This window comes from Carettochelys insculpta, chromosome 29 (genome assembly GCF_033958435.1).
Source record: "Carettochelys insculpta isolate YL-2023 chromosome 29, ASM3395843v1, whole genome shotgun sequence".
Classification (NCBI taxonomy): domain Eukaryota; kingdom Metazoa; phylum Chordata; order Testudines; family Carettochelyidae; genus Carettochelys; species Carettochelys insculpta.
Window position 1 is genome coordinate 2622935 of NC_134165.1, and position 12427 is coordinate 2635361.

Consider the following 12427-nt stretch of genomic DNA (forward strand, 5'->3'; position numbering starts at 1 on the left):
GGCCCCTCCCTCCGCGGGCTCGCGCCTGGGCAGGTGCAACGGGCCCGTCGGACCCAGCGGAGCAATGGGTTCATCGGGCCGTTTCCCCCCACACGCAGCGCTGCACCCGCCCCAGCGCTCTGCAGGAACAGCGGGCAGCCGTGTCGCGTGGGAAAGGCGAACGCACCTGTCCCGGCTCCTGAGCTGCGCTGGGTGAAACCCGCGTTGCTGCGACCAAAGCCCCTCGCGCACACAGCTGGACAGACACACGCACACGGAGCTGCGTAAACATCACCATGTAAAGTTCTAACGCGGTTTAACTATGATCACACCCTTGCAATCCAGCGAACTATTCAATGTTTGGCGCTGAAAACGTTGTGTGGGTCTGCAGCCAAGAATCATGGGGGCCTGACGCTATTACACAGAAGTTCTGTGCACTAAACTTTTTCCCTGCATGCTCACGTGTGCATGCTCAATTTAATATCCTAGCATGAAAGGCATATGCATGATTTTATAAACTGATACATAAAGACGTACAACACAAGTTGCAGATATTTGGGCGTATTTGCAGAGGGAAAAATGAACAAAAAGTCAAGACCCCGGTATTTGGCATAACAGAGGGAGAGGCAGACCCCACAGAGAATGAGCAGATGCTATAGGATATCAGTGCAGAGTTAGCCTACGGAAACTAACCCACTCTGCACCGGACAGGGAAAGATGGAAGGAAATAGTGAGAGAGGCATCAGACACCAACGGGCACTGAGCTCATGGTTGTTGTTGACGATGATGATACATATATAGTTTAGCACCTAACTAATATATGTAACTATGTATGAGATGATAAAATCATGCATAGCATTTCTCAGCATGACATTGCTATATGTACTTCTCTGCATTAAACCTTTTCCTTCCCTTTATATATGTATATATCTGTGTAAACATACATATCTATTACAATTAGTATTCTAGCACTAAACTTGTATAATATTTATAAACCGGTGCATATAAAGTACTGATAAACTTATATGTGTATAAATATTTTATAAATTTATACAATTTTAATACAGAGAGATATATAATGTTCGAGGCAGATAAATTGTATGAAATAGGACATTCAGGATCAAAAAAAAAAAAAGGAGGGGAAGGTACCGTTCTTAGGAAGTTTGGATCCAGAAGTAAAATCCATCTGCTTCCCTTTAAAAAAATATACCGGGAGCTTCTTATGGGAGGAAGAGATTCAAAGGCGATTCCCTGACTTCTAAGTTAGAATCCAGAGGAAAAATATATCTGGGAGGTTTCACCCAGACTTCACAGGCATACAAAATATTTTGGGGATCTGGAGTAGGGCTCGGTCATCTTCGGGTTTGGACCTGGAACTGAACGCTGAAAAACCTAAATTTTGGAGATTTGATTAGAGGAAGTTTCCCCTAATTTTGAGTTCCACCAAACTGGTCCCAAAACACAAATATTTGGAGGTGGAGCAGGGGGGAAATTAATCCCTAAAGCTATATTTTGGAGGCAGATTAGAAGGAGAGTCCTCCCCCAAATTTTGAACCCCCTCCGAACTGCCCCACTTAGAAAGAAAAATTGAGGTGACTGAATTAGGAGAAATTTCCACCATATTTGGCTCCAGAAATGATTCCTTTAAAATCAGATGGGGAGAAAGTTCCCTCCAGATTTGGGGGCGGGGGGGCGGTGTCCACATTTTCCAGCTGGAGTCTGGATTATTCCTTAACTTCATTCCTCTAAACCCCATTTTTGTGGTCTTGATCTTGCCAGGTGCACTCTTGCATGGCAGGAGGAGTTGGGCGTGTGGGCAGGTCTTTTTGGAGAAGAACTGGATTTTCTGGCTGAGGTCTGGACCCCTGCCCCCTTTTATGGTCCTGGTTCTACTGGGGCCACCCCATGTTTTCAGGGTGTTCAGATCAGTGTGGCTGAAATGGCATTTGGATCCTCTCTGTATTTCGAGGGGCGTGTTAATATTTGGGGTTCTGCCCCCTCCCATCTCATACCCAGCCAAGAGGAAGAGACAGACAAATGGGGGGAAGGGGGTTGAGGGGGATCAGCTCCCTTTACAGCACCACCACCCTTCCTACAACGCTGCTTGGAGGGATTCATAAGTGTCATGCGGGCACAAGGGGGCAGATGAACTGCGAGGGGTTGCAAACATTGTCCACCCCCCACTATCCCACCAGGCTTGAGCTGGGACTAGGGAATTGGAATACGGATCTATACCCAAATAGCAAGCAGTCCTGAAGCACCTTAGAGGCTGAGACATTAATTAGGTCATAAACTTTCATGAGTAAGTCCCACTTCTGGCTCTTACTCACCAAAGCTCATGATCTAGTCAATCGGTTTGTTTCTAAAGTGCTACGAGACGGCTTGTTTGTGAGGTAACGGACTAGCAGGGCTCCCCCGCTGAGAGCTACACCCATTCAGCCCCTCTGCTCCTGGGCATTTCTTGAAGCAGTTTCACAGGTTCCAGCGAGCAGCTGGTGCAGGGACAAGGATGTGGAAAGACCCACGCTGGGTTTCCCCACCCCTCAGAGTATGTGCAGCCCTCAAGGGAGCCTGATGGATCCTGGGGAGACGGGGAGTGGGAAACCATCGCTCAGTCTGCAAAGTGGCACCTCGAGCCGGTGGCACCTTTTGCACAGCAACTGCCCAGCGTTCCTTCTACTTCTTCCCCATTCTTGTGCTGAATAAATGTTGCTCTGCGCACCGAGGTGTGGAGAAAGACACGGTGCTGGTTGTGGGCGCCCGGCAAATCAGCTGGGTGGCATTTGAGTGTGTCCCGGGCGGCCACCCAAGTGCTCAGTGTACAGGGAACGTGGCTGCTGCTGTGTGGCTGTCTTGACGCGGCTGCACGGTCAGGGCGCTGGGTGGGTGTCATCTGCCACAGTCTGTGCAGCCAGGTCGTGATTTTTACTTACCGCACTGCCTGGGGTGCAATCGTGATGCTGCTCCATTAAAGGGGGGCAGCCTGACAGTGACCCCAAAGGAGGGACACGCCCACCCCCACCCCCCACCTCCACGTTGCAGGACTCTTCTCTAAGCCGGTCCCTAACTGGACCCCCTCCCGCATTCTCAAGGGGATGGATTTTCCGGTCGCAGCGGCGGGATGTGTGTCCCTCTTGCCGCCTTGTACAAGGCGCCGCCCATTGGCCGGATGGGGGTCAGCTGATCGCTCCCCGCAGGATACAATATGGCGCCGCCCACGGAGGCGCTGCTGCTAGGAGGCGTGGAGGTGAGGCTGAGCTCGCTGTGTTCCCTGGGTGGGGAACGGGGAGAGCTTGTCCCGTGCACAGGGGCTCGGAATTACCTTAGTTTTCTCCGGGGGGAGGGACTTCCCCTCCCTTGGCCTGGGGGCGCCTTGGGGTTCTCCCCCTTCCTCCCCAGCTGCCTTGTCCTGCGCGAGGCTCTGAGCCCGGCCTCACTCCCTTAAGCTGAGTCACCCTCCCACCCCCTCGGCTACAAGGATGCGGGATTGGAGCCCTGTCGCTTGAAGCGGCTCGCAGGAAACGTTAGGCTGCGGGGCTCGCTATCCCAATGTCGCTTCAGCGAAGCCTCACGAGACTTGGGGGCTTGTTTTCTTCTTCCTCCCACCCCAACCCCCGTCCCAAACTGTCGCTTCCTGGGGGTCCTGTGATTGCATGAGACTCTCAAACTTTTGTCGAAGGAAAAATGCTGCCTTTATTCGGGTTGTTACCCTGTGAGGTACAAAACAGCCCTGAGCTAACGGAGCCGATTTGTCTGCAAAAGTGCTGGGGAAGGAAGAGGTGATCCTGGCGTGGACTAGGACTTACGATGATCCTAGTCCTTGAGCGTGTGATGAGAAGCTTGAGGACAGGAGCCCTGGTGGCTATGGCCCAATGCCACAAATCAAAAAGAATCCTTGTGTTTTGTTTTTTAAATTGACTATTTTAAGCCAACTTCTTGGGTTCTCCCCCATTATGTCTAACATTTGGATGCTTGAGGCAGAAAATGCTGTTTTAGTGCAGTTTAGTTGCTCTCCCTGCCCCTGCAGTAGTTTCTGAGCACCTTACACCCCTCCTGTGAGGCAAGGCAGAGTTACTGTCTCCTTGTACAGTTGGGGCACGGTGCCTAAGTGATCCAGCCAAGCTCACAAAGGCATCTGTGGCAGAGCAAGGAAATGAACCTGGATCCTTAAAACACCAGTGTTCCTCTCCCACCACTCAAGTGCCAAGCACCTGCTGTCAGGGGGCGGGGGGGAGACCCTTAATAAGCCTCCATTGGGGGTGCTAGAATCCTTTTGAAATCATGGCTAACGAGAGAAGAGTCTTGCTTGCAGTAATGGCCAGGAGTCCAGGCTATGGAGTAGAGCCTTGTTGGGCAATGTGCAGCCTGGACACAAACCAAAAATATGTTCTGCCCCCATGATCTAAGGGTTTGTCCATGCGCGGTTTCTGCACTGACTTTTAAATTGTTGCCCCGCCTTATTGTGGCTGTGGGTCTAGCAGTATAAAGATGTGCTGGTGAAGTTACCAACAACAAGCTCTGCTGATTTCAACCTTTCTAAGGTAGGGCTGATAACACTTCCTTCACGGTTCCTGCGAGTGGAAAGCTAGTGCAGTGGCACCTATAAGAACGGAAGCTACAGAAGTAGTTTCCAGGCTCCTCTACAAGGCCTAATGCAGATCCCTGCTTAACGCTCTCCTTTGCCATAATGGCTGAGACATGCAGACTGCTGCCCTTCACACCCACTGATCTGGTTTCTCTTTGCTTCCCGGGCTATAAGCATCTGTTGCCTCGTCTTAGATCTGCATTACTGGCCCTTGAGGGAGGGACTGTCTTTTTGTTTTTGGGAGGGGGGGTGTGTCTCTCTGTCGTGTTAGGCGCTGTTAGAAAGTGGCCTTTGACTCTGGTACTACTGTACTATAACGAACACATAATACCAGATGTGCTTTGGCAGTACAAACTGCAGTAAGAGTGTAGTTTATGAAGTATTTAGATGTCCACCGGGACAAATGTGTCTCTTCTATTCTGGAGACAGCTGCAACGCAGGATGGTCTGATGAAGGCTCACTTCACTCTACTGGCTTGGTTTATGAGAGGTTGTGTCGTGCAGCCAGGCAGCCAGGTAACTCATCAGCTGGCTGGAAGGGGCTGGAGATTCCTACCACCCGAAAATCTGCTAGCCAGAAAGTTCTGCCCTGCCAAGGACATGGAGGGGGAACACCCACAGGAAGCCAATGGCTCCTGCCCAGAGCCATGTGAGGAGCAGCCACCAGCTTCTGCTCTAGAGATGGATGCTGGGAGCTGCGCTGGCCCTGTGAAAACTGGGGAGACCGTGATCACAGAGGGCAAAGCGAGGATCATCTTCCCCAGTGCCAACGAAGTGTTCTACAACCCTGTGCAGGAGTTTAACCGAGACCTGACGTAAGTGCAACCAGCAGGGAGAGTGGGGCGGGGGCGTGTATATCATAGGTACCTATCTGCCCTCCATCACAGGAGTATCTGAGTACCTCACACCTATCCTGTAAGCATGGCAGAGTTACTGTCCCATTGTACAGATGGGGAAGTTGGGGCCCAATGACTAAGTGACTCAACCAAGTTCACGCAAGCATCAGTGGCACAGCAAGGTAATGAGTCCAGTAGGCATCCTTCAGTCTGCATAGACTATGGATCGCACCCTTTATAGTTTCAATTGAGGACTTCATTTACAGCATCTACTGTGACTATGAAGACCCACACGAGAGTGACAGTCCTTGCTACATCTCTTGCAGACATGGTGGGTGTCTGGCAAGTCCAGGTGTTTGGAACACCACTGTTCCTCTCCCATTAGACCCCCCCTTCTCTAGTGCCAAGCACCTGCTGTTGGTGGGGGGACCCTCTGTGTGCCTCCAGTGGGGGCCCCAAAATCCCATCCCTTCTGACCTCACGGCTAACCAGACAAGAGAGGCTTGCTTGAAAAAAGCGTGCGGGAGCCAAAGTCTGCCTGGGGACGTGGCCTGGATCCAAGCCCTGACGTTCTTGCATGTCTCTCTGACCTTCTGTCTCAGGTGTGCTGTGATCACCGAGTTCATTCGCCTGCAGCTTGTGGCAAAGGGGATTCAGAGTAAGTGGACGTAACTTGTGCTTCTTCCCCTCCCTCACCACCTGCCCCTGTGCAGGAGCAGGACAGTGAAATTAGCACCACCTGAGCTTTCGAGGCCTGATGGGCCCAGCGTGGCCCTCCAGTGTCCCGTCCCGTCCCATGTTTCCCTCCCGAGTCTTGGTTACTCCCTTTCTGCACTGCCGGGCGGTGGGGACTTTGCAGTACGATCTCTTCTGCCCCAGTCTTCTCTGCTGCCACTAGCTCCCGGCTCCCTGTGGCCTTGGGGTGCTAGGAACAGTCAAAGTGCAGGATCAAGGGTGTGGCCACAGACGGGGAACAGGGATGGTGCCAGGGCTGTCCTGTTAGCTCCTCAGCCTGGGAGGACCCCACTGCAAGGCCGCTCCACACCCAGAGCCAGGCCCACGGGGCTCTGACCCCAGAGATGCTGCCTGGCCCCTCCTCACCCAGCTCTGTTGCGCTAGTGGGGAGACAGGTGACCCTTATATCACCCTCCTGCACTCTCTTGCAGTTGCAGTCCCGGGGGAGGAGAAGGTGGAGAAGGTTGTTGTGGATCTCTCCGAAGGGAGGAGACAAGCGGAGCCAGAACCAGCGCCCACCGGGGAGGGAGCAGAGCAGGAAGCGGCTGTGGGAGAAGTGTGTGACGTGCGTATGACCCTTGAATTCGCTTCCCCATAGTACTGGGGTCCCTCCACCCCTCTGGTGTCCTCCTGCAGCCTCTGGATTGGGTGCTGGGAGTGGACATCTCTTCCCCTTCCCCCCACCCCCTCGTTTCTAGGGGGGAGCTGAACCGCCCCTCTCGTTTTATACTGTTTTCAGCCACTGTGCTGCCAGCCCGGCCTTGCTGCCGCCAGGTCTGCGCTGGCTGCTCTGGCTCGCTGAGCTTTACAAACCTGGCACAGGAATTGAAGTCTGGCGTTCAGGTGGATAGAGAAAACTCCTAATCCAGGGCTGACTGCGGGGCTCCCGGCATCCGGGCAGGAGTCTCCAGACCTGGAGCTTGTCACTCAGGTGTCAGAGCTCCTGCCGTTGGATCGAGGTCCTGGGTTCAGTTCCCCACTGGTCACGGGCTGAAATGTGGTCCCGTCCCACCGCAGGAGGGAGTGCGCATCTTGGAGGCCTTGGCTGCCTCCGGGCTGCGCTCCATCCGCTTTGCCAAGGAGGTGCCAGGATTGCGGGCGGTGGTGGCCAATGACGTCTCCTCCAAAGCCGCGGAGCTCATGGCACGGAACATCCAGTTCAACGGAGTCGGGCACCTGGTGACGCCGAGCTTGGCTGATGCCAGGTAAGGCGGGGGAGGGGGTGCACTGGCATCACATGCACCGAGTGGGGGCTGTTCTCAGCCGCTCACTGGGCTGGCCGGAGCTTCCCAATCCAAGCTGGCTCAGAAGCAGGCGGGCAAATGGCCTTGTGGCTGGAGGATCTGGGTGGCCAATGGGACTAGCTAGCTCTGGGGAAAGGATTTGGAGTCATCCCCTCCTGGCTGGCTAGGGAAAGGGAGCTCCTGTGTATGATGCCAGGGAGCAGGTTCTGGGACAGGCCTCCAGCAGCTGCTATCGCTAACCGCTCCCTACGCCCGCTGGCAGAGAGGTCGCCTGGCAGCAGGCTGGGGTGGGGATGGTCTGTGCGTCTCGACAGCTTCTGGGGCACTCAGGTGCCACCGTAATACACCTAACCAATAAGGAGCCAGGAAACGGGGCCCACTCCGTCTCCAGCCCATCAAGGTGGGGCCACGTGAGCAGGAGGCTCGGCAGAGATCTCATCACACCTGAGCTGTGAGCTGGTCCTGCAGCCTCCCTAGTGCTGTGCTCAGGCCCCGGCCCAGCTTCTGTCCCCATCCCACCTGCAGGATGCTGATGTATCAGCAGAAGGCGGAGAAGGACCCATTTGACATCATCGATCTGGACCCATATGGCAGCCCTGCTGCCTTCCTGGATGCTGCTGTGCAGGCTGTGAGTGAAGGAGGTGAGTGGAGGGCAAGGGGGGCACCAGGGGTGCTGGGGAGCAGGGGACCTGGCGCTGCGAGCTTCCCTACAGCTACATTTGCAAGCTTCTACTGAGCCCGTGCCTAGGCTCTGGTGGGTTACTGAGGGGTGCCCAGGAATCCAGACTCCTGGGTTCTTTGCCAGTTCTTCTGGGGCTGAGTACTTCCTGCTCCCTCTGAAGTGAGGAGGTCAGGGGCTCTCCCTGGCCCAAGACCGGCGTTGGCGGTAAACGGCACGCTTGGGCAGCTGCCCAGGAGAGAGTCAGACACTGCCTAACTGCTGAGCAAAGTGGCCACAGCCGGCGGCATGTACTGCTCTTGGTGGTGCATGTGCCTCAGTGCACACAACAAAATTTGTCCTGCACATAAATGGGAAAAGTTAGAGCGACCCCTAAGCTGAACTCCATCTGGGCTGGAGAAGGGGAAGTCAAAGGCAGGGGGATGGCTCCTCCACTGACTGCACCCCGGCATCCCTCTCGCAGGGCTGCTGTGTGTCACCTGCACCGACATGGCAGTGATGGCAGGAAACAGCGGGGAGACATGTTACAGCAAGTATGGAGCCATGTCCCTCAAGGGCAAATTCTGCCATGAGATGGTGAGTGGGGCTGAGGTGTCCTGGGGGGATGGGTGGGGCCCTGGAATGAAGGGGAACTCAGCTTCGTCCCTGGCCCATTTATTCCTTGGCTTGCTTACAGCAGGGGTTGCTGCTCCTGCTAGGGCTGGGCTGAGACCTGGCACACTTGCGTCACAGCTGAGCTGGACTGCGCGTCAGGCCCTGTCCTGGAAGTGGGGGTGAGGTCCCCAGTCCTGCTTGGCAGCTCCTGTTCCAAAGCCCATCTCCCCCTGCAGGCCCTGCGAATCATCCTGCACAGCCTGGATCTTCGTGCCAACTGTTACCAGCGTTACATCATGCCGCTGCTGTCGGTCAGTGCCGACTTCTACATCCGGGTCTTTGTGCGCGTCTTCACTGGCCAGGCCAGAGTGAAAGCTTCTGCCAGGTGAGGCGGGCACCGTGCACAGGCGTTCATCCCGGGAGCTGATGGGACTGGCTGCCCTGCTGGCTGTGCAGTGCATGCTGATTTCACTGGCTCTCCCCCATCTCTGCAGCAAACAGGCCCTGGTGTACAACTGTGTGGGCTGCGGGACACACCACTTCCAGAGGCTCGGCAAGATGACCAGCCACGGGAACAAGTAGGGGGGCTCCGGGTTCTCCGCTTCACCTTGTGACAGTGCAGCTGCACCCAGGCGCGGGACAGGGGCTGGGTCCAACTCCTGCCGAGCAGGGGGCAAGGACCTGTCCTCCAGCTAGTGACTAGGGAGTGCTTGTCCACCAGGCAGGAGTCCAGTGCTGGCCTGTCCCTAACGAAACGCAGAATGGATGCAGAGGGGGTGACTAGCCCTGGAGGTCCCAGTTGAAGAGGGGCCTGGGACGGGGGGTGGGGGCTGAGATCTCAGGTCAGGAAGGGGGGAGGGGTGGCTGATGGGTTGTGGCAGGGGAGGGGCTCTTCCCCATTCCATCTCTAATCCCTGGTCCAATTTCAGTTTTAAATACTCGGCTGCCTCTGGCCCCCCCGTGGGCCCCTCCTGTGAGCACTGTGGCCAGCGGCACCAGGTGAGCACCCCCACTCCCCTGCCCCCTCCCGTAGGCCAGGCACTGCCCTTACCTGCTCTGTGCGCTCTCCCTCCCAGCTGGGTGGCCCCGTGTGGGCAGAGCCCCTCCATGACCTGGCCTTTGTCCAGAGGATCCTGTCGGCCTTGGGAAGCAACCCGGGGCGGTTCGGGACGCAGGCTCGCATCCAGGGGGTGCTCAGCATGGTGACCGAGGTGAGGGACCAAGCCCTGCTGAGGAATTGGGTTGGCTTTTGGGTCTGAGCTGGGGAGCGAGGGGGGCGGGGCATGGCCACATGGGGTTGGGGGTGTGGTCTGCTGTGCCCCATCTGGCCCCTTTCTCACGTGCTGCTCTGGGCAGGAGCTGAGCGACGTCCCACTGTACTACACCATCGACGGCTTGAGCAGCACCATCCACAGCAATATGCCCTCCATGCTGCAGCTGAGGTACCAGGGGGGGAGCGGGTGCTGGGCAGAGCCCCCAACCCCCAGATCTCCCGCTCTACCTGCTGGTGGGGGAGCAGGGGCGCAGCCGGGCCTCAAACCCAGGTGTCCTGAGAGCTGGTGCTGCCCCCTCCCACCCCGCCCATGCTGCCTCGACGGCAGGGAGGGAGTTGGGGTTGGAAGCGTGTCTCATCCTCCCCTGCTCACCACTAGGAGGTGCTGGGTGGGGCCCCGGGGGTGGGGGGGAGAACGGCGCCCCCACCCCATGCCCCAGAGAACCCAGGGCTCCTCCCATTCCAGATCCGCCCTCCTCCACGCTGGCTACCGCGTGTCCCTCTCCCACGCCTGCAAGAACGCTATCAAAACGGACGCCCCACCTGCCGCGCTCTGGGACATCATGAGGTGCTGGGTGAGTCTGGGAGGGGGCTTGAGGCTGGTGGAGGTGTGTGCTGAGTGGGGGTGGGGGGTTCCCTGCAGGTGTAGAGGGGGAGGGGCAGTGGGCCCCAGGGCTGGGCTCACAGCTCCAGAGTTGGGCAACAGCTGAGCTGGGTGGAGGGGGCTGGGGGCAGCTGGGCCAGCAGAGGAAGAATGATCTGAGCTCTCTTCCCCCACCCAGGAGCGGCTCCATCCTGTGAAGAGGGAGCGACTCTCGGACACCAGCCCAGCCTTCCACATCCTCTCCGTGGAGCCCACGTACGGCCTGGGCGGTCGAGGGGAACCAGGCTGGGCCCAGGGGCTCTGCCCTCTGCTGGTGGAGGAAGGCTGAGAGCGCTGGGCCAGTCAGTACCTGACACCTGGCTGTGACTCTGTCCTTCAGCGTGGGTCATGTCCCGTGTCTGTTTCCCCAGCTGTAAAACAGAGCGCTACAGGGGCTGCCTCGGGCAAGCGCTGTGCCATGGCTGGATGGGCGGCCTGATGGAACGCCCCCCTGGCTGTGGCAATGCCTGGGCCTGGGGCGAGGGGCCAGACAAGTGGCTAAGGAGAAACATCCTCCCCCTGCCAGCCCAGCCAGGTTTTCACCGCTGTGTATGGCACAGCTGGGAGGCCTGGGGCTAGGCTGGCTCTGAGCCACTCTAGTTCTCCCAGGCTGCCTCCCCTGACTCCTAGTGCCTGAGGTGCTGTTTTCCTCCCTGCAGGCTGCAGGCATCCTTCACCATCCGTGAGGATGCCAACCCCAAGTCCAGGAAGCAAGGTCTGAAACGATTTCAGGAAAACCCTGAAGCGTACTGGGGCCCTAAAGCCAGAGCTAAAGCAGGGTAAGGGGAGCTGGGGCCTCAGGCCCAGACTGATGGCGGGGGAGGGTGCGAGGATGCAGGATTCCTGGGTTCAAGTCCTGGCTGGATGGGGTGAGTGTGCCAGTTGGTGCCTGGCTCTGCTTCAGTTTTCCCAGCTGTAAAATGGGGCTACGTCCAGTCCTACCTCCCTGAGATGGGTGAGAAGCTTTCTGGCTGAGGGCGAATTGTCTGAGTAGCAGCTGTGATGGCTCAAAGGGACAGCTGTGGCTCAGGCCAAAATTAAGGATAGGGGTTTTGAGGCCCGGCTGCCACACAGTGCAGCTACCGCAGAGCCAGGGTCTGAGCCCTGCCTACTCTCTAGTCAAAGTGGCTGTGGGAACGCTCTTTGGGGCCTGTTGCTATTATGGAGCTGCCGTGCTCTGCTCCGGAGGCAAATGCTCTCAACTCCTTCCTGGAGCTGCGCCGGTTAGAGGCTGCAGCTGAGCCCCTGATGGGGTGGGGCAACCCCTGCCCCGGCTTAAAAGCAGCATCCTCCTGCTTTCCCAGGGGGGGCATTTCCACCTCCCTGCAGGACAAGAGGAAGCTCCATCAGAACAAGCGGAAGGAGAGGGCAGCGGACGAGGGGCACTTGAAAAACAGCCCTTGCAAGAGGCTCAAGGAGGTGAGGCTGGGCTGGCGCGGGAGGGGCAGAAGTAGGGGAGCACCTGGCTGAGGCACTGCTCTGCCACCTAACAGTGTCATCTCTCTCTCCCTGCTAGGAGCGTGGTGAAGGGACGGAGAAGGGTCCCTCCCCTGAACCAGCCCCAGAGGCTGTGCAGACAGAGAGCTCCCCACCATAACCCAGCGCTGGCCCGGAATGCACAGGGGGGCTTTTATTTTATTTTATTTTAAGTGCAAAGTTTTTGTTTTAAGACTCTGCCTCTGGTCCTAGCTTCTGGGCTCCCCCCATTAAAACAGACTGTCCTTGTCACATACAACCCCAGCTCCGGTGTGCTGCTTCGGGGGGGAAGCGGGGTAAGAAGACGGCAGGGCTGGCTGGCACCTCTGCTTCAGGGAAACTGAGGCAGGAGTCGATCAGAACTCCTGTGTTCTACTTGCCCTT

The 12427-nt window shown here is 56.9% G+C and overlaps 1 protein-coding gene across 5 annotated transcripts; it reads left to right on the forward strand.

Annotated features, from left to right (window-relative positions):
• The first annotated feature begins 23 nt into the window (after positions 1 to 23).
• On the forward strand, positions 24 to 12302 carry TRMT1 (tRNA methyltransferase 1). Of its 5 annotated transcripts, none has more exons than XM_074980436.1 (17): positions 24 to 277; positions 4990 to 5378; positions 6002 to 6057; positions 6566 to 6699; positions 7152 to 7339; positions 7904 to 8019; positions 8521 to 8633; positions 8888 to 9036; positions 9146 to 9229; positions 9581 to 9650; positions 9728 to 9862; positions 10008 to 10093; positions 10391 to 10499; positions 10707 to 10783; positions 11227 to 11346; positions 11872 to 11986; positions 12084 to 12302. In XM_074980436.1, the coding sequence occupies exons 2-17, from the start codon at positions 5014 to 5016 to the stop codon at positions 12162 to 12164; spliced, it is 1998 nt and encodes a 665-aa protein (XP_074836537.1). In that variant the 5' UTR covers positions 24 to 277; positions 4990 to 5013; the 3' UTR covers positions 12165 to 12302. The 5 variants fall into 5 exon arrangements, with proteins under 5 accessions (XP_074836537.1, XP_074836536.1, XP_074836535.1 ...); XM_074980435.1 differs by having other exon boundaries at positions 4994 to 5378; XM_074980434.1 differs by lacking the exon at positions 24 to 277 and adding an exon at positions 3114 to 3226 and having other exon boundaries at positions 4994 to 5378.
• The last annotated feature ends 125 nt before the right edge of the window (positions 12303 to 12427 follow it).